This window comes from Mustela lutreola, chromosome 2 (assembly GCF_030435805.1).
Source record: "Mustela lutreola isolate mMusLut2 chromosome 2, mMusLut2.pri, whole genome shotgun sequence".
In the NCBI taxonomy this organism is placed as follows: domain Eukaryota; kingdom Metazoa; phylum Chordata; class Mammalia; order Carnivora; family Mustelidae; genus Mustela; species Mustela lutreola.
In genome coordinates this window covers 30,375,964-30,401,463 of record NC_081291.1, presented here as the reverse complement: position 1 = coordinate 30,401,463, position 25,500 = coordinate 30,375,964, and the positions used below count along the sequence as shown (strand labels likewise).

At 39.5% G+C, this 25,500-nt stretch overlaps 1 protein-coding gene across 5 annotated transcripts in view; it reads right to left on the bottom strand.

Moving 5' to 3' along the window:
- Positions 1–25,500, bottom strand: part of PTPRG (protein tyrosine phosphatase receptor type G) — a 703,069-nt gene that overhangs the window by 197,390 nt on the left and 480,179 nt on the right. For all 5 annotated transcript variants that reach the window (XM_059161377.1, XM_059161376.1, XM_059161378.1 and 2 more), the window contains one exon: positions 14,557–14,652. In XM_059161377.1, the coding sequence (XP_059017360.1) occupies positions 14,557–14,652 (96 nt within the window). The remainder of the gene's footprint in view (positions 1–14,556; positions 14,653–25,500) is intronic.

The window sequence follows — 25,500 nt, the reverse complement described above, 5'->3', positions numbered from 1 at the left end:
GTTAGCCAACCACTCCACCGTCTGCGTTCCTGTTATGCTGGGTGGCTAATTTTTACCACTGCATAAACAACAGCATGTGCTATTGCTACAATGATCATGAAAGCTTAACAGATGGAGGACCTCCTATGCACTGGGCATACAGTCATTCCACTTCTGTGAACTACTACAATCCTTGAGACAATCCTCCAGGATAGGTCTCTTATTATTGACTCCATTCTCCAGATGAGAAAACTGAGGGACAAGAAGGCTAAGTGACTCTGACTAAAGTTTACCATTACTTATGGGCAGAACTGGGATTTAATAAAGCATCCGGACCTCAGAGTCCATTTCGTTTATCAAGCAGACTCTAAAGAGTTGTCTCTTGCTTTCACTCAGTATCTTTACAGTCAGCACTGAGACGATTAACACCAAACAAGCAGCGGTCCTTGTCTTAAGGAGCCTCAAGGTGTGTGGGTATGTGCACGCGTCTGTGTGCACACACGTGTGTACGTCTGTGTGTGTGTGTGTGTGTGTGTTGAAGGGGAGAGAGCATGGAGTAATGTCCTCAACAACAGGGATGCTTTATTCAGTCCTCCGGACACTGCGCGGACTGCTGTATGCAGGACATTGTCATGACTCCATGACTTTGCAAAGGGAATCAACAACGGAGCAAGAAAAGGGCCACAAGAAAGAAGCCAAGAAGGATATGTGTTCGGGATTATCTCATTCCCCTTCGATGAGGGGGGACACGGCCACACTTGCCAAAACCCAGAAGGGAACACACCTCCTACTCACAACCCTAATCTTCAGTGCGCATCAAACGCAAGGATGAATGAAATGAATTGCCACAACAGGCAATAATTCACATGCCGTGGTATTTAAAAATCTGTAACGATCACATCATTATTGCTGGCAGTGCCTCTAAGCAAGCAGACACTAATAAGGGATCGCATAAACGAGGATATATTTCCAGCACAGATAAGGCCACATAAAGGCTGCCTGGTTTACAACTTTGACACTGGAGAGAAACTCACTCCCAGGAATTAAGCAGTCACTGGGGGCCAGTGGAAAATCTGATGAGGCTCTTTTACTTCCAAACGGCCTCCCCGCCATCTGCGGGCACCCAGGCCCATGTCGTATGTTGCTTGTCTCTCTCTCGGATGACTGGCGGCTCCAATTAAATAACTATTTATTTCACCAGCCAAGGTGTTACAACTAATTACTTTAGCTCCTCTTGAAAGTAGTAAGAGAGACGTGTCGATGCTCCTTCAGGAAATTTGAGTTTGGTTACCTCCTCTTGTATTAGTGAGTGACAGCACCAACAACCACCACTGAGAATTCAGAATCCTGTCTTCCAGCCAAGACCGTCGGAGAACTGAAGCACCCTTCACCAAAACACAAGTGCGATGGTAGGTGGCACACGTCTGATTCCCTGAGAGCAACATGCTTATTTGAACGTTACCGGTTCTGGGCCAGGCTTTGGGACATCCAAGACTAATGGTTCAAACTATTCCCTTTGATCTCTAGTTCTTACTAATTGCCACCATCATCGTCCCTATTTTAACACACGGTATGGAGTGCTTCAAAGTTCTGCACCCTGGTGCTCTCAGATACAGGATCTCATCTGAAGTTCACAACGAACCCATCAGTTATCAGTATTTCCATCTGATGGACAGAAGGAATTGAGAGAGCGAGGGAATGAAGAAATAGTCCAGGGGAATATGCCGGAGAGTGGCAAGTCGGAATTGCAGCATAAAGCTTTTCACTCCCGAACCCCAACCCTCTTCAGCAGTTTTCTTAGACACTGATTTCATCATCGAAGGGAATCGAAGCATTTGGGGAAGGTTCTGGAATGGGAATCTCCTTCTCAGAGGGCTGTTAGGAGAACTGAGTGGCATAATGTACGTAGAATGCTTGACAGAATTGGCAAAGGGCCTGATGCAGGACCAGAGTCCATAACTATCACCTGTTTTGAAAAATCATTGTTTATATTTGAAGAGAATCAGAAACTGGAAATCTCTTTCTAGAAGACTTGTGATTTTACCTGTTGGAAGTGTTTTAGTGGGATGAGGACCTCTATACAATGTAATATAGAGAAGAACCAAAGCTTTCGGCTGTTTGCCATTAAAAAAAGGGGAGGGCTAGTCAGCCTACCAAGTTCAGATGTGGCCCTAAATATTCATTTCCTTTCCTGAAAGATTTAGGAATTGGCTTTGTGTTAGTTAGCTGCTTCCATTTTTGAGACATCTGGCACTAAACCCTGTAATTGGTTGTTTAAAAAAAAAAAAAAAAAAAGAACCAGTGCCTGGCAGCCACCTTTGGAGAGTGACTAAAAATAGAAATAATTCACTGAAACCTCATTAGAATGGTGCTCAAGAATGCCAAAATACTAGGGAAAACACTGCAGAAAGTCGAGTAAGGCCTTAGTAATGAAATCTAGAAGTTCTAAGAACTGAATTATCAAAGAGTGAGAACTGGGTATTCAGAGTAAATAATTTTATCTCATGTGATGCAAACCAATTTCTGGTAGTGTGATTCTTTTTTTTTTTTAAACAACTAGATTTAAAAAAAAAATTTTTTTAAGATTTTATTTATTTATTTGACAGACGGAGATCACAAGTAGGCAGAGAGGCAGGCAGACAGAGAGGAGGAAGCAGGCTCCCTGCTGAACAGAGAGCCCCATGTGGGGCTCAATCCCAGGAAGGGATCATGACCTGAGCTGAAGGCAGAGGCTTTAACCCACTGAGCCACCCAGGCACCCCTGGTAGTGTGATTTTTAAGAATACTCCTCACGAAACCCATTTATAATAAATCATATATAAAAGTTGTCCATTAGAACCGAAGGACTGATATCAAATGAATACTACAAAAAATTGGTTGATAATACTCAATTGATATACACAGATTAAGCAATTCTTCTCATTCAATGTTGTCTATAGGGCTGATGTGCTTAATTAACACCTTCGTCAGCATCAGTCTTGGCTTACCTCAACCTTGGAAAACCCAGATTCCAGGTAAGCAATCTCTAAATTAATTAGTGCTATCGTATTATTTTATATACAGCTACCTAGGAATTTGCATGCATATCAAAATCATGTAATTTCATACATATCCAGAAAATACAAAAGGCTAAGAAACAGAATCTGTTGTACAGGTATGTCTAGATGAAGTCAAGATACAAGTAGGTCTCCCAGATCTCACAAAGAAAGCCCCAAACAGGAGGAGGATCCAATACGAATAATTTTCTCAAAAGACACATTTGCAGTCTTGACCAAGAAATGAGGTAAGTACCCACTACTGTGTCTTTTACTCAATCTCAGTTGGACATTTACTTGTTGTAAGTAAAACACAGGAAGGATAAAATATTTCTGTTTTGGAAGTTCTCCCCATTGTCTCTGTCTCCTAATCCCTCACAAACCTAAGGAGCTGCATTTCTAAAAAACACCACAGTTGGCCAAACAGTCTTGCCAAGATCAAGGTGAAGAGGAAAGAGGGCTACTGGCAAATCATACACAGTCTCACACCAAAAGATGAAACTCAGTTTCCTACTAGTTTATTATCACATTCTTGTAAAAATAACTGAATGGATTTCCACTAAATAGGAAAGATCTATGCAAACTGGTCCGTCTTGAAACACCATGGAAATGGTACATGTGCTCTGAAAGTATGTGTCAGAGGCACCCTCCAGAAATAGGCTCTGGGCTTCAGATGGGTACAGACATACCATATATGTCAAGATGCTACAGACAGAGAAAACAAAATGTTTCCATGTAGCCCCTCAATACAAAAGAATTTGTAAGCTGCTTCTCCTAGAGGCAAGCCTGTGTTACAGCACTGCAGGTGAGCCTCAGGATTAGTCTCAGGATTCATACAGTTAAAGACAGTTCATCATTCCTCTGGGACAATGCCTAGATGCACAGAGAATAACAAGATTTTCAGAGACAATAACAAACCTCTAAACTAAAACCAGCATTAATAGTTTTAGAATCCTGCCCTGGGAAATTACTTCTGTGAAGCCATGGGACCAGGGTAGTGCTATGATTTGCAGAGACCGATCCTCCTATAACCTCCACAAGGGAGTTCCACTGACCTTTGAGGTTTTCAAACCGGCTCCTGCTGATTTCAAGTTCAAAGGCATTTGTACATGCTCTTACCTTTGTTTACTTTTCTGTGTCTGAAGGAATGTTTTATCAAATTGGTGCTCCTTTCACAAACCACTGTAGTATCTGGAAATAAATACCCATGTGGGCTCTCTAATTTAAAGGGGTTATAGGTGAGCCTGGAATATGTGGGCTGGTGTAAAACAGGGCCAATCTAAATATTTTGGCATGCAAAACTTCATACCTTGTCTTTAAATCCCTGGTGATTATACCTTATTTGGCCAGGGACTGGGGACTTCTCAGGCACGAAATTTTTAGTTATTCCTATGGCCGTCAATGAGCAGAATAATGCAAACAGCTCCCACAACCTCTGAAATCAACACTTCATGTGTCCTCAAATACTTACTTGAGGGCCATGAAGCAGGATTTCTCAATCTCAACACTGACATTTTGGGCCGGATACTTTTCTGCTGGGAGGGGCTGTCCTGTGTATTGTGGGGCACTAGGTAAGTGTTTCTTATCTTTATCCATCACATGCCAGTAGCAATAACACCCCAATAGGACAATCAAGTGTCTCCAGATATAGCCACAAGGCAAAATCCTCTGTCCTCTCCCTCCTCCCCTATAAGAACCACTGTCATTAAAAAAGTTAATAAGTGACGGTTTAAATCTTTACCCCATCCACTCACACTATTCTTAATCTAACCACACCATTCATTCAATACTCTTTATACCTTTTATAAAGAGGAAGCAAAAAAAAATAATAATAAAGGCTGTCATCAAATGTATAAAATAATTACAGGCACAGAGCTTAAGAGAATTTAGAAGAGAATCAAAGGTTTGCATTCTGCACAGAAAGGATAAGAACACAGTTTTTAAGTCACAAGATAATAGCTCTTCAGGTACCAGCAAAATTAACATAGGCCCTGAAGAACTTCTATCCACGTGATAATAATCAGAACCAATGATATCTACTTTTTTCTCTACCCTTTCAAACAGAATAGTAACTCCTCTAATTTGGTATTCCACTAAGAGCACAGACCGTGGAGATGAACTGTTGCTATTGAAATACTGGCTTTAACATCTATTGGCCTGTGTAGGCTTACAAAATTGACATTGAAAAGAAGCTCCATGCCTCAAGCTTCTGCAACTGTAAAAAGAGCGTAATAATTCCTTGAGGGGTCCCAGTAAACGTTAAATAAGAGAATATTGAATATAGTCATTTTATTTTATTAGCATTTTCCATGAATTAAATCCATAATAGATACTAACTTTTATTCGCAGTATTTGTATTCTATTTATTTATCTTAAAGATTTGGAGAGAGGGTGGAGGTATGCATATGCAGGAAGCAGGGGGAAGGGCAGGGAGACAGAGAGAATGTCAAGCAGACTCCTTGCTGAGTGCAGAGACTGATACAGGCTCAATCTTACAACCCTGAGATCACGACCTGAGCTAAAACCAAGAGTCTAGCACTTAAATGCATGAGCCACCCAAGTGCCAGATTCAACCAGGTCTGGGGGAGGGGAGGAGGAAGAAAAAGAACTGCCACTTGCTTCTCTACCTTGGATGCAAAGTGCTTTAACTGTTCTCCCTAAAGTGTAGTCCACCAAATCATCTACTAGATCACACTCCAAGAAGAATAAGGCTAGGGGAAACGAGAACTGGATCAGGAGTCAGGAAACGAGGCTTCCCTTGTCTTGTAGATGCCAAAGAGCAAGGGGATGATGGTCAACCTCTTAACCCCTCAGAGCTAGGTCTCTGAATTGTCCTGTTTGGTGGGTCACCATGGAGTTCCTTGCATTTTCTCTGAGACTATGACAATCAGATTCTACGACTTCTATTAGAACAAATGGCCCAAAGAACTAAATTCTAAATTAAATGACAGATTCTAAACTATTTTCACTTAGTGAGATACAGAGGCAAAGTACTTGGTAACCATCCTTGAAGTGCAATGATTTAATTAAGGAAGATTTTCACACGGTCTTTTTCAAAGTCTTTTAATTATGTGATGCTTTGCCAATTATTAAATTGTCCTCCGTAATGTCTGTTAAGAGGAAATCTGAATTACAGGCCATTTGCAGACAAGAGATGTACTGAAAACACCTGATAGGCTATAAATTCAATGTTGTACATCCACAAATCTACTCCAAAATTGCATTTGAACATTAAAAAATGACTCCAGCCTTCACTTAATGGTAAGTCCCATGAAATCAATTAGCTGTTAAAATAGTTTAATTGGAACATATGTATTTTAATTTTGTGTGTGTGTATTAAAAAAAAAAGTCTTGCTAATCAACCCCAAACATTCTGAAATTACACTTCTAGGTAATGTAGTGAAAGTGAACTTATAACTGGATAAAAGCAAGGATGTGGAAAATGTGAGAAGGATGATATTCAAACAGCAGCAACCGGCAAGGAATAAATTAAGAATCCTATCAGTGTACTGCAATTATCCTGAAAAGCAGTCTCAGAAGGAAGTTTTACAACTCACCATCACTCACTAACTCAAACTCACAAGTTCTCCCACTGAAGAACAGTTATTGGCTTTTGGGGTGGGTGTTGGTAGATAAGGTATAGTTAGTAATTCCTTTTCTCTTTTAGTTCTTTCCTTCCCTCCCTCTCTTCTTGTCCTTCCTTCCTTCCTCCCTTTCCTTTTTTTCTATGTGGTAGGGGCCCTTGTTTCACATTCGCAACAGGAATGGTCAAAAGTTAAAAAAAAAAATTAGAACTAACCACAGCACTGATAGCAAATGTATTCTTCATTTAAAAAGGAAAAGATTCCTGGGAATGGTTAAAAAAAAATAGAAAGATCGATTTAGGTCACCATGCATAAAAGGGATGATTTATACTTCCACAGTGGTGTTTTGCTTTGAAGAAAGATGGAGGAAGGAAAAAAAATGCAGAAAGGAGAGCCCAGTTCTAAAATTCACAAATAGGAACTTCATACTTTAAAATGAAAATTTACCATTTTGAAAATGTACACGAGATATAATTGTATTTTTTCCTTGATAATTTCATCTCCCTTACTTGATCTTCCTTTCTTATTCCAGTAACAAACTGATGCTACCATTGAAGAAAGGATTCAGAGGCCAACTCTTTTCAAAACCTCCAGTTCCCCATTACTTTGCAGGCAGGCTAGTATTCTGAGGATACACTGACAATTTTCATAGAGAAAGGCACAGAGAAGGTGCTTAATAAATATTGCAGAATAAACAAATGAGTTAGCAAATGAGTGCATGAATAAATGAGAAAATACTACATTTTGTTCAGTTAGAGAATCTGAAGGAGAAAAAAGGGGGACAGAGGAAGAAAAACACAAACATGTAAAGAATAGCAAGAGCAAGGAAAAGCAAAGAGACATACACAGAGGCGCCCTCAAACACACAGAAACTAACCCATCAACTATCACAAAGAGAGCAGAAGGATACAAATAAGAAGCAACCAGAGGCAAGCCAGAAAAAAAATACAGAAAAATAATCCACAAAAGCCTCTCCATCCACCACCTACTGAGATAAAAGCATTCTGGTAAAAGACTTTATTTTTTATTATGTTTTAAAAGATTTACTTATTTATTTGAGGAAAAAAAAGAGAGAGAAAGAGAGAGTGAGTGCTCATGCCCCGCAGAGGGAGAGGCAGAGGGAGAGAGAGAATCTCAATCAGACTCCATGTGGAACATGAGTCCGACACGGGGCTTGAACTCACAACGCTGATATCATGACCTGGGCTGAAATCGAGTAGGACGCTCAACTGAGTGAGCCACCCAGGTACTCTAGTAAGAAACTTCATAAAAAACATTCTCTGATGTTTATATCCTCGTATTCTGGGCACTGAAACACTCCTTTGAGGCCTCTGAATGTGCTACTTTAAGACTTGTAAAGCCCTGTTGCCTTTTTACAACCACAGGCATAAATGGAGAAACATTCCTTTGTTGGCATGTCAGACCCAATGGAGTCCTGCTACTACTGTCAGATGGTTACCATCTTCAGTGAATCCTGAGACTCATAGCCTTCACGTTCATGTCCTTGACCATATCAAGAGATGGTCTTAAATTTCTGCATGACCACAGTCCCTTTTAGGTGAAGCTTACACAACCATTAGGCATGCTTTTCACAACACAGATGATTCATGTTGTGGTAGGACCCCGAGAGGTTTCTGATAACTTTGCCCTACTCAATATCTATTTCCTGAATAGAAACTGAGGTCAAGCACTGATAGGAGGGCAGGGAAAGGTGGGCAGTGGGGTACAAACAGAAGAGGAACAAGACATGGATCTCAGCCTCAAAGAGTTTCTGTTGTTTTAGTCTCAGGTCCCTCACCTCCTGGGGCCAAAGGATCTACTAGATCACACTCTAAGAAGACCACCAAGAAGAACACCTGATACTCCCCAGCTGACGGGCTATCAGGTTGGTCCTCTCCATTCAAGACGACAGAGCCTAAGTTTGTCTCCCCTGAATTCAGTTAAATAATAGCACAACCAAGCCACAGTGTTAGTCACTTGCAAGAGATGCACTGATGAGTAAGTGAAGACTCCCAGTCCTCAATGATCTCGCAGTACAAAGGCAGAAGAAGCAAGCAAGTAAAGTAACAGCTTTAATGCACAATGGAATGCTCAGAGAACAGCGGGTTAAAGGAAGGACGAATCCCATCTACCTGCGTGGGGAAGGGGGGGAGGCGAAATGCAGGGAAGTGGAGAAAAAGCCTTCCTTGCCAGCCCTAGATAGATGAGTCATCAAGAACTCCTCCTGCCTTCTCAAGGTCTATAAATAATCCCAGGTGCTGCCATTTCATTTAATTACTAAGCCTCTCCAGATGGAGAAAAATAATTAAGCAGTCTGTACCACCGACATGATATAAAGGATGGGTTAGCAACTTGTGAAACATTTGAGTTTTGAAGTTTGCTTTAGACTCTGAACGGAGGGCAGAAATGAAAAGGGGAGCAACCACTGAACCAGAGGCGTTAGAGGAAAACCAAGCGACCACAGTCATATTCTGGGCAGAAATGTAAACAGGAATAGGAAAAACAAAAACAAAAACAAAACAAAAAAACTGGAACAAGGGGGCTCAACGTTGCCAGGAGGAGTGAAACTGAAACATTAAATGAAGAAACTTCATTGAAGATCAGTTGTCAAAAAGAAACACTTTAAGACAATCTATAAATAAATCAGGAACCAATTTATTTCTTCAATGTATAAGACAGACACCATTGACTGGGCTGCTGGATGCAGACATAATAAAAATTTTATCTTTGCGTCTGATGCTAAGATTCTGAAAAGACTCTACCCAGAAAGGTCTACCAAGGACGCTGGTGAGAACAGCACATGAGAAAAGCTTCTAATTGTAGCTACTTTAAAAAAAAAAAATCATGCATTTATAATTCCATAGCCCAAAGGAATCAGGAAATATAAATAAAATTTAAGGCATTCCAACAATTACCACTAGATAGTAAAACAAAGGAGATGCCCCCCTCAAATGATAAATTCAACAATAATCATGTGCTTCTTGAAAAAAATACAATCATCAAACCCATAAACCCATAGTGATCACAACTGCAAAAAGTTTGGGGATACCAACTTTGTAGGAGCACCAGATGGAAAGCCAGTAAGATGTCTGCACGGATTGAAGCCGCGTCGATTCTGATGGAAAATGGAGGGAAGTGTTCAACAAGGAAGGAACAGTGAAGGAACAGTGAAAGAAAAAAAAAAAAAAAACAAAAAAAAAAAACAAAACAATTCAGAGGGAGATGATGGAAGACTTCTTGGTCTAAAAACATCCAGGCTACCTAAGTAAGGTCATTCTAAGAACCTGGTATTCTCTAGTCATAAACTTAAGCCAGAGCCAATCAAATTCTTTTGTGTGTTGTTTTCAAAGCAAAGCATCCTTCCACAAATTACCTAATCATTCGCCTGTCATTTCAGCTGTCCTGTCAACGTTAAGTTTTTCATATTTCTTTCTTTAAACAGATAAGCTAGGTAGATTGTTATCAGAATAACAGAATATTTTTCAATAGTATTTTAATGGCATTTGGTATTTTACATTTTTACAGGAATTCAAATCAGACTAACAGCAAAGAAGAATAGAGATTCTACTTTAACAAGAGAAGACAATAATTTTAATTTCTGTACTTCTATAAATTAGCTACACAGCACTTATTCTCTTTAGTGGTTTAAAAGATATCTCCAGCCTTTGCCCATTCTTATTGTTTTGTTTTTTTTTTTTTTAAAGATTTTATTTATTTATTTGTCAGAGAGAGAGTGAGTGAGAGCGAGCACAGGTAGACAGAGTGGAAGGAAGAGTCAGAGGGAGAAGCAGGCTCCCTGTGGAGCAAGGAGCCCGATGTGGGACTCGATCCCAGGACACTGGGATCATGACCTGAGCCGAAGGCAGCTGCTTAACCAACTGAGCCACCCAGGTGTCCCGTGCCCATTCTTATTGTAATTATTTGTTTTAAAACCCCTTTAAAATCAACCTCCCTCCTTAGCATTCCTTTAGATCTTCTAGAGGGTTTCTGATCCAAAGATGTGTGTGAATTAGAATAAAGGTGTTCTTTCCTCTAGACACATTACTCACCAGCGCCTATAAAGTGAGCAGACCTTCTAGACTGTGTGGCCTCAAATGTGCACGAGCATATGTGGTTGCTGTGATTCATTATCCTCCCTACATGGAAGTGGTCCCTCCTTCCTGCAATGGTGCTCCTATGAAGCACTTGGGGGAGACCTGGCTTACCATCTTTCAGCATTGAGAATGACTTTCAACTCTGTAATCCAAAGATGTCAAGGATGCCTGGGTGGCTTGGTCGGTTAAGCGTCCTACTCTTTTAATTTCAGCTCAGGTTATGATCTCAGGCTCATGAGATCAAGCCTTGCATCAGCTCCATGATGGGTGTGGAACCTGCTTAGGATTCTCTCTCTCCCTCTCCCTCTCCCCTTATCGCTATTCCTTGCTCAGCCCCTGTCTCTCCCTCACCGTCCCCCCGCAACTTGTTTTTTTCTCTTTTGCTCTCTCTAAAAAAAAAAAAAAAAAAAAAAAAAAAAGACATCAGTCACCATTTTAATTACTGCTGCTCAGGTTGGGAGTCATGATCTTAAGATCATGCTGACATGAAGGCATGAAGATAGTGCTGCGATGGGAATGTAGGCTCCCTCTGCAGTCACAGACAGACCCTACTCGCATCTTGATCACTGCTACATCATCAGGACATTTTATGTAATATCTTCCACCTTCAACTGAAGAAGAGAACAGTAAATGCTACGTAGGTTCAACAAGCATGCCTGTGAGCTACAAGAGAACCACCTGCAGTGGTTCTAGGCGAGGCCAGCATACAGTTCATTGGTCAACCACGTGCACACCAGGCCTGGGCTCGTTTCAGTGCTTTGGAAATATTAAGAACTTTATAATATCCAATCACAGCAAAGGCAGCGGGAGAGCTGAAATCATGCAAAATAACGGGCACAAAATGAGGAAGAAAAGAGAAACAAAGATACTAAAAATTTGAAGGTGTAAGAACATCATTCTAGGGTACAGAGTAAGTTAACATCAGGACAATAACATCTACATGGAACTCAGCCTTGCCTAGACATGCACCTGTCATTCACATCACGTCACTCTGGATAATTAATATGTGGGTTTATAAGCACTAAGTCAGCACACAGCCTCTTTACAAATATAAGGCTTTCTCCAGTCACCTCTTGCTAGCCATTATCACATGCGACCCTGACAGTGAGGTCCTAGTGGGCAGGAGCTGCCTGCATTTACTTTACTTATGTAGCAACTACTGCCCTCCCTGGCACTGAATCAGTGCTGAGTAGATGATAAATACCTCCTCAATACCAAAATGCAAGATATCAGGTTTGAATTTGAAAATATATATGAAGATTTATCTGATTACTTGGGGGAAGAAATTTAACATTCTTACAGCAAACCACAAAGATCTCGAAGTATTGAATGTTATTAGACTGTTAAAATAATAGCAATACTATCTTCCTCTCCATTGCTTGAACAAAGATGTATAAATGCATATGTGGACTTATGAGGAAAACAAAAGAAGCTGCTCAACACTGTTGGCATCTAAAAAAAAAATACTGTTCTATTTTATGTTATCTACCTTCTGTGTTATGTACACAGGGCAGCAACCCAAAATTTGTAGAAGGATTTATCAGATGAAATATATCTTTGCATGTGAACTACTCATCATGCCCTAGAAATACTTTAAAAATTTAAAACCTGCATTTCACACTGAGGTGTTCTGCTGTTTTGTACACCAATGGGCTTTACCTGCCTAACTGGTCTTACATTTCACAACAGTTTATAGAGCTGGAAAGCACAGAAATGTTCTGCATAGCACATATTATGAACTGGTTCTTCCAGGACTCACAGAAACATTTTTAAACTTTGTTTTCCTATAAGAAAGGTGACCTATACAGTAGGACCTGGTTGGACTGGGCATGGGTGGGCAGGATAGGAGGAGGAGAGGGTTGATTTGATGGTGCAGCTATAGTAGAGGTATCGCTACAAGAAAATATATTGTCCAAGAGGACAATCACAGAAAACAAGGGATTAACCACAGAAGTGGGTATGGTTCAAGAATGGCTCAAGTGACCTCAGTATTGCATAAGGCAAACTGATCATGGTTTAGATGCAGAAGGGATATAGATAGAACCCAAAGAACCTGCCCACAGGGCAGTGCCCAAAACAGCCCTCTGTTCATGCAAAGACACATATATGACAGGCCTCCATCCCATTGAAAAAGCATTTCATGGATATGGATACAGACTTTATTTGGCATTAAAAATGTCTACTATGTGCCAGAACCCACGTTAGGGGCTTCATTTAATGACTACTTACAATCTTAATGGTGTAGACAGAAGTTGCTATCCCCATTTCACAGGTAAGAATACTGAGGCTGGAAAGTTTAAATTAACTCCATCACCATTATGCAGCTATTATGTAGAGACGGGACTCAAAAGCACATAGTTTTGATGCTAGTGAATGAGTTTTTAAAACATGATGCTCAACTGATTTATGAAAGTAATCAGGGAAAAGACATGTGTGGAAGAACAATGGGGAGATCAACCAAATACATAAATAGAGAACTTACAAAATATCAGACCATGAGCTTTGGTAAGAAATATGTTTTGGAACATGACCAAGTTACATACCCACTATGCCTCTCCATATAAAAGCAACTAAAAAAAGGTCCTACCAAAAAAAAAAAAAAAAAATTTACCCTTACTATGAGTAATATACTCTGATATTTTCTGATTATTTTTTCTGCTCCATCGTTATTCTAAAAGTACTGGCAGGATTTACTAAAATTATTTCATGGCCCACTAGTAGGTCAGAACCCACAGTTTGAAAAACAGTGCCATAATCAATACTAATGACCACTACTCTGTTTCTGGTGTAGGTAGAATATTGGGTTTTTCAGTTTTCCATAAATAATCTTCCATTTGAACCTTTGTCCATGAAAGGAAAGGGGGAAATGTAGTTAAAAGGTAGTGAGAGCACTGGATAGAACTATCATATGTCATATGCTAAAAAGAGGGGTGAAATTAACATACTCCAAACAAGAATGGGTCCATCTCAAAGACAAAGAAACTTGCTCCAAAAGGCAGAGGTTAAAGACCCATAGTGGAAAAGGTTCTGATGTCTTAAATATTCCTTTGAGTTGTCAGAAAAACATCATTGTCCAACAACGACTCACTGATGAAAGAAACACTGGTATGTAGACTTCAGGCAAATTTTAAGACTGAAAGACAAGTCACATACCTACTACTCAGGTTACTTTCCACCCAAAAAAGCACCAGGTCTCCTCTCAGTTACTGTTTCAAGACACTTGATGGTTGACACTACTTCAATTTGATCTGACTTAATAAAAAGCCTGGACAGTATTATCCAATGAAGGATACAATGTTTGGCTTCAAGCTATAGAACCAACATACGAGCCAGAAGAAAAACTCACTATGAACAGAATAAAAAAGAGAAAGAAAGTATGGAAGTTCATAAAGGTATTAGCTTTGTTACCATGGGGATTTCTGGGAGGGAAAGAAAAGGGGTCTCTTCAGAGAAGTGACTGATGCTATTTATTAATCTACTTGTAAGTAATGTCAAATTTTAAAGATGCTCCAAAGAAAATCACTTTTTTTTTTTTTTTTGCATCAGCCTTTTAATATGCTGGAGGAACCTGTTCAAAATGCTTCAGCAGTGATGTAACTTAGATGATAAATGTGTTCTTCAATCTGTGCACCAGTCAAGTAGTAATAAAATCAGAATAATTCATGCAAAAATTTTCATTATGTTTCTCAACATACTTATTTACATTTTAAATCACACATTAGACAATATGAAATATCTTTCATTTAGACAGGTGTGAACTAGAAAACAGATGCATTCATTAGACACAGAACAATTCGGCGAATTAAAAAAAAAAAAGACTCAGAGAACTCTCTGGTTGAAGTATTTGAGCCACCATTAACTTACTTGAAAAAATATGGCCATGGCTCCGATTATTCTGTTTTCTGAAATTGCGGTTTGAAAGCTGTCAAAGTCATCTGGATTATAAAAGAAAATCTGCATCTGTAAAAGAACAATTAAAATATGTATTAGGAAGATTTCAAGCCTAGACACAAATAGAATAGTAAGAGGGACCCAGATTGCTCACTTCCTCAGATTTGGCCAAATACATTCACCTATCCATATTTTTCCTTTGCTAAAGTATCTAAGAGCAAACCCCAGACACTGTATCATTTTCTCCTTACAAACCACACAATCACACATTTTCTCACAGAAGTGCCCTCCTGCTACCCAAAAGAACGCTGACACGTGATTGCCTGATATTCGTGTCACGGTGAAAGTTCCCATAGTATTATGGAGCAAAATTTTAATGGAGTAAAACATCTTGAAGTTAAAAAAAATAACTAAGCCTATGAGATGCAGTTCACATGCTTAAATTATAGATACTTAAATGGGCACATCTTTATAAGCAATGCTCTTTTGGAGGAATTTGAAGGGGTCAATAGCCCAAATGGAGTCTTTCAGTGAATCCACAAGAAATTTCATGGTAATAATAATATTTCACATTTTCCAATTTGCAAAACTGTACCATAGATTATTTTACTTAATTCATGTATAAAGAAAGGGCAGAAATGACTACCCTTAGTGATTTGAAGAAATCAGATGAAAACACAGTGCTTCAGAAAGTTGATGTTAACTTGGCTAAGGTTGAACATCCGAGGAAAACTATAAAATCAAGGTGCTCTCATTGGAACCCTAAATACTTTCTCTTACATTTGGGTAGAGTTTCTTACTCAAAAAGCAGAATACAGACAAATCAACTTAAAATCATTACATGATTTTAATGTGTGAAGAGTCTACTATTTAGTACACTGAGGAGAGCAAAAATGGACCACGGAATGTTCTCGAAAGAATACATACATAATAAGAAGAACAGCTTTGGGTTTTATTCTAGCTTCTTCATTTACTTGCCTGTAGACCTCACACAAACAAGTCTAATTCAAAGTATCAGCTTCCTCATGTATAGAATCAAGTATTTACCCTGGGTGTGGAGGGTGTGGAGATCCAACAAGTCACTGTATTATACAGTATGTAGAAGCATCATGCCTACACTTCATCTGTGCCAGCAAATCACTATCATCATCATCATCACCATCATCATCATCAACATATTTCAAGGTTAACATCTGGCAGACACTGTAAAATTTCTCATAAGACTGTGATTCCCCGGAATCTTCTGGAATGACCCTACTTACAGAAAATCCAATCTCCTCTATCATTCATCAGGTGGTCCCTATTTTCCAAATGCCCTGATGCTATTCTCCACAACAAACTGAACCACCACACCCCAGAGGGAATTTGCCTATAGGAAACTGAATGCTAAATTCCCAGAGAGGAAAGCTAAATCAGAAAAACTAGCTCAAGTATAGGTCAAAGGTTAAACAGAGCTTAATTACTTGAGACTGTTAAGAATAAAGTGACACTTCTTTTCTGAAGGCTAAAATCAGGTGGTCCAATCAGGATACTTTCTAGGAAAAGTCAGGCATCCAAGTGGATGAAATAAAGATGGGTCAATTCCTTTGAAGGACTTTCCTTCTTACAGTGAATTATTTTTCTTACACTGTGAATTCTCACCAATTCTGGCAGCCTCTTACAAATGTGTTGCCTTTAGGTTTGGACAGCTTTAGACACCATGCATTTACACTGAGAAAACACCTTTCAATGAGGTGCAGATTAAAAGAGTTTAATACTTAGGTGAATTGCTTTGGGTACAATGCTGCAAACGCAAGAAAGAAATGCTACACAAGTATATTCAGAAAATACACCTCAGTTTCCTTTTAAAACTCAGGCCCTCAAATTAAGTAAGTTCACAGAAGTTTTTCTTACTCTACAGCCCACAAGCAGCGGTGGCATTGTTTAATGCATCACCTGAATAGTGTGTGATTCAAAATACTTTAAGACCTCTTCAAGGGCATTTTCATTTATGACCGGGTGAGGAAATTCATTTTCAGAAAATGTCTTTGAGTCATGGCTCCACCCAGCAGAATAATAAAATGTCTCATAAAGAGAACAGTAGCAGAAGTCTGAAATATCAATTTTCCTTGCTTTTTCTCTCAAGTGGTAGCCTGCTGAATTAGGTTAACTTTTGAAGCTATCTTAAATATGAAGAATAAGGACTGGATAGAGTTTTCCTGAGTGAACTGGACTTTAAAATCGCTTTGTTGTTATTGCAGATGAGATAAATGGGGGCAGAAGCTGCAAACCTGTTTCCCAAAACCATCTCTGAAAGGTGTTGGGGTGGTTATAAAATATCATCAGGAGCACACTGGCTTTCTGTACCTGACCTCAAAAGCCATAACCAGAGTCCTCTCCCATCACAAGAGTGTTCTTCTTAATAAAGCGAATCTAAGTCATGTTTATCTGTATCAGCGTATCAGTCCTTCTCCTGAAAAATCACGGTACACAACAACTGAAGGAAAAGGCTGGGGAAGTCTGGCAACAGAATGGTCTATGAACTCTTCCATGCAGCCTTTACCAGGAACCCTGATTATTTATATTTTATCCCATTTGCATTCAATCTCTCTCTCTCTCTCTCGTCTGCACATACAGATACACAATTTCTTTCTTATGAATCACCGGGTGGTAAGTGGGAGAAAATATGCCCCTTTACCGCTAAAGTATATATAAAGTACCGCTTAAGTGTATAATTTCTAAGAATTAGGACAGTCTCTTATATAAGCACAGTATAATTATTCAAATTAGCAAATTTCACTTGATACAATACTATTATCTCATTCACAATCCATTTTGAATTTTGGCAAATGCCCAAATAAAGTCCATTACACATCATTATTCTGGTTCTTAGTTCAAGAATCCAATTTAGAATCAAACTGTGCATTTCGTTGTTACATCTCTTTATACTGACCGCTCCTGCCCCCTCTCCCATCTGGGACAGTTACTCAGTCCTCCTTTATTTGAACAGTGTGAAGTGTGCAGGTCAGTTGTTAGGTACAATCAGGGTCTGTCTCATAGGTTCTCCTGATTGAATTCAGGTGATGCAAGTTTCCACAGGACTGACATTGTCTTCATGATGCATCATATCGGGAAGTACACCCTGTGGATTTCTCCCAATAGGAGGGGTGTTTAACCTCATTGTACAGTTAAGTTGATGTCTGGCAGCCTTCTCCACTATCAAGTCATTAATTTTCCTTTTATAATTAAAAGCAGTTTTTAGGGAGCTACTTGAGATTACATAAATACACTGTTCGTCATTGAACATTCATCCGCTAGTCTCAGCATTCATTGATGACTTTTACAAGTGTACTACCCCCTCTATATGCATGAATGGGATTCTAGTGAAAGGAATAGCTTTCCCTTCTCCACAGTTTATTTATCCATTCATCCATTTATTTAAATCCACATGAACTCACTTATTTTGTTTTATTCAATGAGTTATAATACATTACCATTATTTATTTTAATGTACAAACTGTCTCAATAGGAGATCTTTTGCACAGTAGGAACCCTTCCAAATGGACTCCTGTCTTTCTGCTATGTTCCCATCATTTTATATTTTTTATATTTTATATTTTTTGTGTATTTATATTTTATATTTTTACATTTTATATTTTTTAGCATCTCCTTATTAACTGACACAGACGTTCTAAACTGATCTTGTATTTTCCCTGTTCCAACACTAAAATTGGCCATAACTTGGGTGAGTTCTGGTTCCTTTTAGCAAGGAATGGTATTTAAAGGCATTATACCCTTACGTCAGTATTTTCCAAATATGTTTGCAATAAGAACATTTGGTCCTTCAAGAAAACTATATAGCTTAAGGCTCAGTGACTCTATTCCAACCAGGACCTTCCTTCCATGGGAAGGAGAGCTGGATCAACTCATATAAATGGGTGTTCATTCTATCATGCAGAGTGTCACGAGACCCATAAGTCTCCTTAGTCCCAGAAACAAACCATATTAAAATCAACTAAAAAGGGGGGCCTGGATGGCTCAGCGGGTTAAAGCCTCTGCCTTCAGCTCAGGTCATGATCCCAGGGTCCTGCGAATGAAACCTGCATAGGGCTCTTGGCTCAGCAGGGAGCCTGCTTCCCCCCACCCCCACTGCCTGCCTCTCTGCCTACTTGTGATTGTCAAATAAATAAATAAAATCTTAAAAAAATATATCAACTAAAAAGCCACTGGTAGACTATGTACCAGTGCACAGTCAAGGGACCAGTTCTTCAAAATCCTTCAAATTCTTGAACAAGCCTCACAGACCCGGATGGATCATTTGGTTATACCTTGTAGAATGGCTGGACGCGAAAAATATTTCTCTGGCCAGGTCCGGGTGATAGAAAAAACAGAGGATCACATAGTATGACCTGACATTTGTAAAACAAAATTTCACAAAGAGGAAAAGCCCTACCAGTGACCAGGAGGCTTATGCCAAAATACAGGTATGGAAAGTGCCTGAATGAATAGTAACACCTCTGAATAATGGGAGGGGGGTGAAATGGATAGTATGAGCATAAGTTTGACCAAGATCAATGCTCCACTGTTGAAGGGTACTAGCATGATGCATAGAGAGTCACAACAAAATGCCCACTTAGCTTCTTCCCCTTTCTCTTGCCTTGAGCCACCCCTCCACAGTTAAAATGACTCTAGGTGCAATTTGATATAAAAACTATCTTTATGCCTGGTTTCCAACATCACTAGTTGTGTTAAGCTGAATGAATGCAAAGCAACAAATCTGAAAACTAGATCCTTCTATATTTTTATTAATTCTGTTATGTTCTACACATTTAGGGAGTACTTACTGTATGCCATGAACTGTGCTATCATTCATGAATACTCACTGAGGCAGGTACCACCATGATTTTCACTTTACAGCCAAAGAAACGAAGGATTTCCAAAATTTACAAAGCAGTTAAGGAAGAGGGAGAGAGACTGTCATAGGAACTTAATCTTTCCAATCCTAGAGTTCAGGTCTTAATTACAGGGCTTCCTTATGAGGGACAAGTGTATTTGCTTACTACCCATTATGTATAAGGTACTATGACAGATGAAGACCCATTTTGTGCTTAGAAAGATTGAAATATTAATAATGAGGGGCGTCTTGGTGGCTCAGTTGGTTAAGCATTTGCCTTCCACTCAGGTCCTGATCCCGGAGTCCAGGGGATCAAACCCCACGTGGAATCAGGCTTCCTGCTCAGTGGAGAGTCTGCTTCTCTCTCTGCCTGCCCCTCCCCCCCAGCTCATGCTTTGTCTCTCTCAAATAAACAAATAAAATCTTTTTTAAAAAAGAAATATCCATTTCTCCGTTGAAGGGCATCTTGGCTCTTCCCATAGTTTGGCAACTGTGGTCATTGCTGCTATGAACATTGGGGTAGAGATGGCCCTTCTTTTCATTACATCTGTATCTTTGGGGTAAATACCCAGTAGTGCAATTGCAGGGTCATAGGGTAGCTCTATTTTTAATTTCTTAAGACTCTCCACACTGTTTTCCAAAGTGGCTGCACCAACTTGCATTCCCACCAACAGTGTAAGAGGGTCCCCCTTTCTCCACATCCTCTCCAACACATGTTGTTTACTGTCTCGTTAATTTTGGCCATTCTAACTGGTGTAAGGTGGTATCTCAATGTGGTTTTGATTTGAATTTCCCTTGGAACATTGAAAAAATAAAATAAAGTTAAAAAAAAAGAAATATCAATAATGAAAGAAGGTTATCTTTTTTTTTTTAAATGCCAAAGTTAGAATCATAGGTAAATGTATCATAAAAAAACGTAAGCCAATGAACGGCTCTTGGACAAGTAAGGCATGTAGTAAATGAATACTAAAATAATGTGGGTGATGGGTTAGAGGGGACATTTCCTTTATGATGGACTTTCTACCTTCTAACGTTATAGCTGTGTGCATAAGTCAGCTCTCACACCTCCATGAAAATGGAGGCAAGAGGCAATGACCCCAACATGGGTGGAAAAATCCAACACTGACTTCTCCAGTGATTTAGAAAGCTCTACATTTTAATTTCAAAGAACTGGCATTTCTACAACAGGCTTCCCACATACCTATGTGTCTAAGCAAAAAAAAAAAAAAAAAGATAAATTAAGTAAGGAAAGAACATGCAGACAGTCCAGAGGAAAGGCAATCTATTGAAAGATTCCCTAGCCATTTCCAGATACTGTTGGGCACCTTTAATGGAGTAGAAGAATACACATAGGAACAGCTACAGGAGAAAAATGGACAGAGATGACATGTAAATGGGACAAGATAAAGACAGTAACAAGAAAGGCAACAGCAACATTAAAAGCCATACAGGAGGCAGTAGATAGCAGAACCAAAGAGGTGAAATGTACTTTTCTGATCATGCGTGGCATCGACCTGGAGTAAGCTAGCTGAGAACATAGCGGAGGGCTAGAAACACATGCCCAAGTATAAAAATGTGCAGTAAAGGCAAAGCACAATTCCAAGCACGGTTAATGATCAGCCGGTTCCACCTGCTGGATCACTTGGCTAGGATGATGTCAGAATTGAAGTTTTTGCACAATAACTTCTTAGTCTAACTTGATTTGTAGACTGTGCTGCACCATAACTGCTATGAAGCCAAATCACAGACACCCAACACTGCACGTTCTACTTCTTTAATTCTGCCACTGCCATCAGCCAGGATGATCGATGCAGGCAGGAAGTACATCTGCCGAGTCAAAGCTATGTCTTTTAGAGGGCTGTTCCTTGTAAATAGTAGTAACTTATTTTTGGTGTGAATAACATGGTTGGGGCTCTGTGTGGTAGGAAGCAAGGACAGACAACTGATAAATCCAAAAACAATGTAATGAGTTTCTTCCTATATATAGGAATAAATAACTAAATGAATAGCAAGGACGGATCAGAATACTAAGAGAATGAATGGATTTAAACCACTGGAGAAAACACTCAGGAACGTGCAGATGCCAAAATCATGGGGGAAATGTGAAGTGGCTCCAGGTACTGTTCTGCTAAACACCGTAGATTATATTATTTTCTCCTCGATCTGTAAGAAATTCAAACCATTTTCTACCTAAGTAAGTAGGCTGAAATTTTGATCCTCTAACAAAAGAAAACCTAGTCATGCAAATTATGGAAAGCATGATAAAAACATGCTATATATAGCATATAGAAATAGATGACACAAACATTCTGAATTCAGAATCATTATTCGGGCATTTTGTTTTATATCAGTGAACAGTTTTTACCTCAAGTTACTTTTTAAAAGGATCATTATTGTATTTTTAACCCTGTGATAGTTATTTTGTATGTCAATTGTCTAGGCCGTGCTGCCCAGCTGTTAGGTTAAACATTGTAGATGTTATTACAAAGGTATTTTTTAGATGTGATTAATATTTGAATCTGTAGATTCTAAGTCAAGCAGATTACCCTCCATAATGTGGTGGGTCTCATCCAATCAGGTGAAAGTGTAAAGTGTCCCTAAGGAATTGTTTCTCCAGATTCCAACACAGAGATTTTGCCTGGGTTTCCAGCCATCAAACTTAAGACTACAACACCAACTCTTGTTGGGATTTCTAGGCTGCTCTGCAAATTTTGGACTTGACTGCCCCCACAACTGAATGAGACAAACACTCCCAAAGTTAGTACTGATTTTAAGCACCTATATATGATATATGTACGATATATGTACAAGTGACTGTGTATCACATTCCAAACCATTCTGCAAACTAGTTACTTTTTGAGCTTCCTTGAGCTCTGAGCTCTCACCTTCATTCAGTTCTTTCTAACAAGGTTCTCCCTGGAGAATGTAGCCCCTGTTAAAACACAGTTCACACACTCTTGTGGCTTATAGCAAGATGGCCATGAAGTTGGCTGACAGCATGACCATGGGTGACATAATCAGAGATCGAAGAGCTTGGGCTAGCAAGTCAGACCTGATTCAAATACTTAAGACACCAAGGCTTAAGTGTCCTTGGTGAGAGCTCCAAGGCTCAGTGTCCATTTCTGTCCAACAGGGGTACTACTTAATGTCATCATATCCAATAAGCACATGCTTTGGTAAAGTAAGAACAAATTAAGCAGCTCCCATGTTTTATTATTACGTATCTTTACTACCGTATGACCAGAAAGGATATATGAATTAAGGTGAAGATGAATTGTTTCCACAGGCCAGCCAACAACCCAGTGAGTCATGCCACAAAGTTCAGCAAAGAAACGTGTGTTTAGGCTTCACACAGCCCTCACTGGAAGACTATTTTTAGAAGACTGTGCTCCAAAGAATAGCAGGGATTCAGTACCTTTGTAGGCAAGGTAGCATTTAAATAAACATTCTGAAACATTTGCTTTATACAATATCATTAATCACAGAGTATGCTAATCCTTAATTATTTCCCTTTTTTTTTTCTTTTTACTTTCCCTGTAACATGGAATTATCTTCAACTATTTTACAGCAGGAATCCAAATTTCTGCAGGAGAAGACTCCAAAGTGCACACTAGGACTATGACTCATACACAGTGAGGTGCTGGGATGATTTCTGGGATCCCTTTAAAAAGTCTCTGTGTGTTACTTGTTTGTGCCTTTCTAAGTCTATTTATCAGCTGATTTTTGGAATTTCTGGTTCGATGATGCATCTGATTAGTCACATAAATATTTAATCTTTGTATTTTTCCCTTGGTAAGGAATGATTCAGGCTCTTACTTACAGTATCAAATAGACTTTTTTAGGGATTTACTATGCCTGATTCGTGAGTTATTTGTAAGAGTTCAGCAGAAGTTCAGACACAAAGGAGGTAGGTTCAACATCCACCTGTATATTGGCCAGTTACCCTTTTCATGTCCTCAGAATAGGGAGTGGTAAGCTATAGGTCTCCCATTAATTAGCTGTGTGACCCAGTTGAAATCAGTTGCCCTCTCTGAGTCTTAACATCCCCAGGAGTAAATGGAGGATAAGAAATGCACCACTGGGGGCTCCTGGAAGGCTCAGCAGGTTAAAGTTTATGCCTTCAGGAGGACATGAACACATTTCTCCAAAGAAGACCTCCAGATGGCCAAAAGACACATGAAAAAGTGCTCCACATCACTCGGCATCAGGGAAATACAAATCAAAACCACAATGAGATATCACCTCACACCAGTCAGAATGGCTAAAATTATCAAGTCAGGAAATGACCGATGCTAGTGAAAATGCAGAGAAAGGAGAATCCTCCTACACTGCTGGTGGGAATGCAAGCTGGTGCAGCCACTCTGGAAAACAGCATGGAGGGTCCTCAAAGAGTTGAAAATAGAGCTACCCCACAATCCAGCAATTGCACTATTGGGTATTTACCCTAAAGATACGAATGTAGTGATCTGAAGGGGCACGTGCACCCGAATGTTTATAGCAGCAATGTCCACAATAGCCAACTATGGGAAGAGCCTAGATGTCCATCAATAGATGAATGGATAAAGAAGATTACATACACACACACACACACACACACACACACACACACACACACACACTGGAATACTATGCAGCCATCAAAAGAAATAAAATGTTGCCATTTGCGACGACGTGGATGGAACTAGAGGGTATTATGCTGAGCAAAATAATTCAATCAGAGAAAGACAATTATCATATGACCTCTCTGATATGAGGAATTTGAAAGGCAAAGTGAGGGGCTTGTGGGGGAGGGAAGGACGAAATGAAACAAGATGGGATCGGGAGGGAGACAAACTATAAGAGACTCTTAATTTCACAAAACAAACTGAGGGTTGCCATGGAGAGGATGATTGGGTTATGGACATTGGGCAAGATATGTGCTATGGTGAGTACAGGGAAGTGTGTAAGCCTGACGATTCACAGACCTGTAGCCCTGGGGCTAATAATACATTATATGTTAATTAAAAAAAAAAAAAGCTGCCTTCAGCTCAGGTCATGATCTCAGGGTCCTGGGATTGAGCCCCGCATCAGGCTCTTTGCTCTGTAGGGAGCCTGCCTCGCAACCCCCCGCCTACTTGTGATCTCTCTCTCTGTCAAATCAATAAATAAAATCTTTAAATTAAAAAAAAAAATAAAGAAATGAGAAATGCACCACTGGGTCATAGTGAGCATTAAACAAAATAAGTCAAGGAAAGCACATCCCACAATGTCTGCCATACTGTAGGCCCCCAAATGATTCACATGTCTTTAACAATTAGTTAACAGGAAAAAAAAAAAAAAAAAAAGGGAAGAAGTTAATGAAAGGATTATTTGCAGTCACTCCAAACTGGAAACCAAACATTAATCATTAATGGAACTGATAAATTGTGAGAGTCACATGTAATAATACAGACAAACAATGCTGAGCCAAATAAGGCAGGTACCCAAAAAAGAAAAAAAAGAATTAAAATTAGAAAAAAAAAAAAGTTCACTGTGATCCTATTGAAATGAAGTACAAAGCCCAGGAATAACTTATGCACTTAGAAGCCAAAACAGAGGTTACCTGTGGGAGCAGTGAGTGGAAAACGGTTTCTGGGGATGCTAAGAAGTGCTCTTTCTTGATCTCAGGGCTGGTTACAAGAGTATGAAAATTCATTAACCTGTTTTATTATTATTTGTTCATTTTCCTCTTTGTATATAATACTTCAATATTAAATACAATTCACGAAATTCTATGCTTTTGAAACTGGGATAAACAAAAGTATAATGCCACCTAACAATAAGAGCAGGGAAGAGTTTGTATCCTTATGTGTGACCCACTCTATTTCATGGAAGCTACTCCAAATCTGAGGGTAAGGCTAGAGGTAACGTATCTGCTTGTCAGAGCAAGTTAAGGGGACCGTGCCTTAAGTGTGTAGAATCAGGCCAGCCTCGGACCAATAACAACTGTCTGGGCCAACCATCATCTCGCCCCCCTTTTCCCTCAAGGTGAACATGGCCAAGGAAGCTCAGAGCTAGCGTGTCCA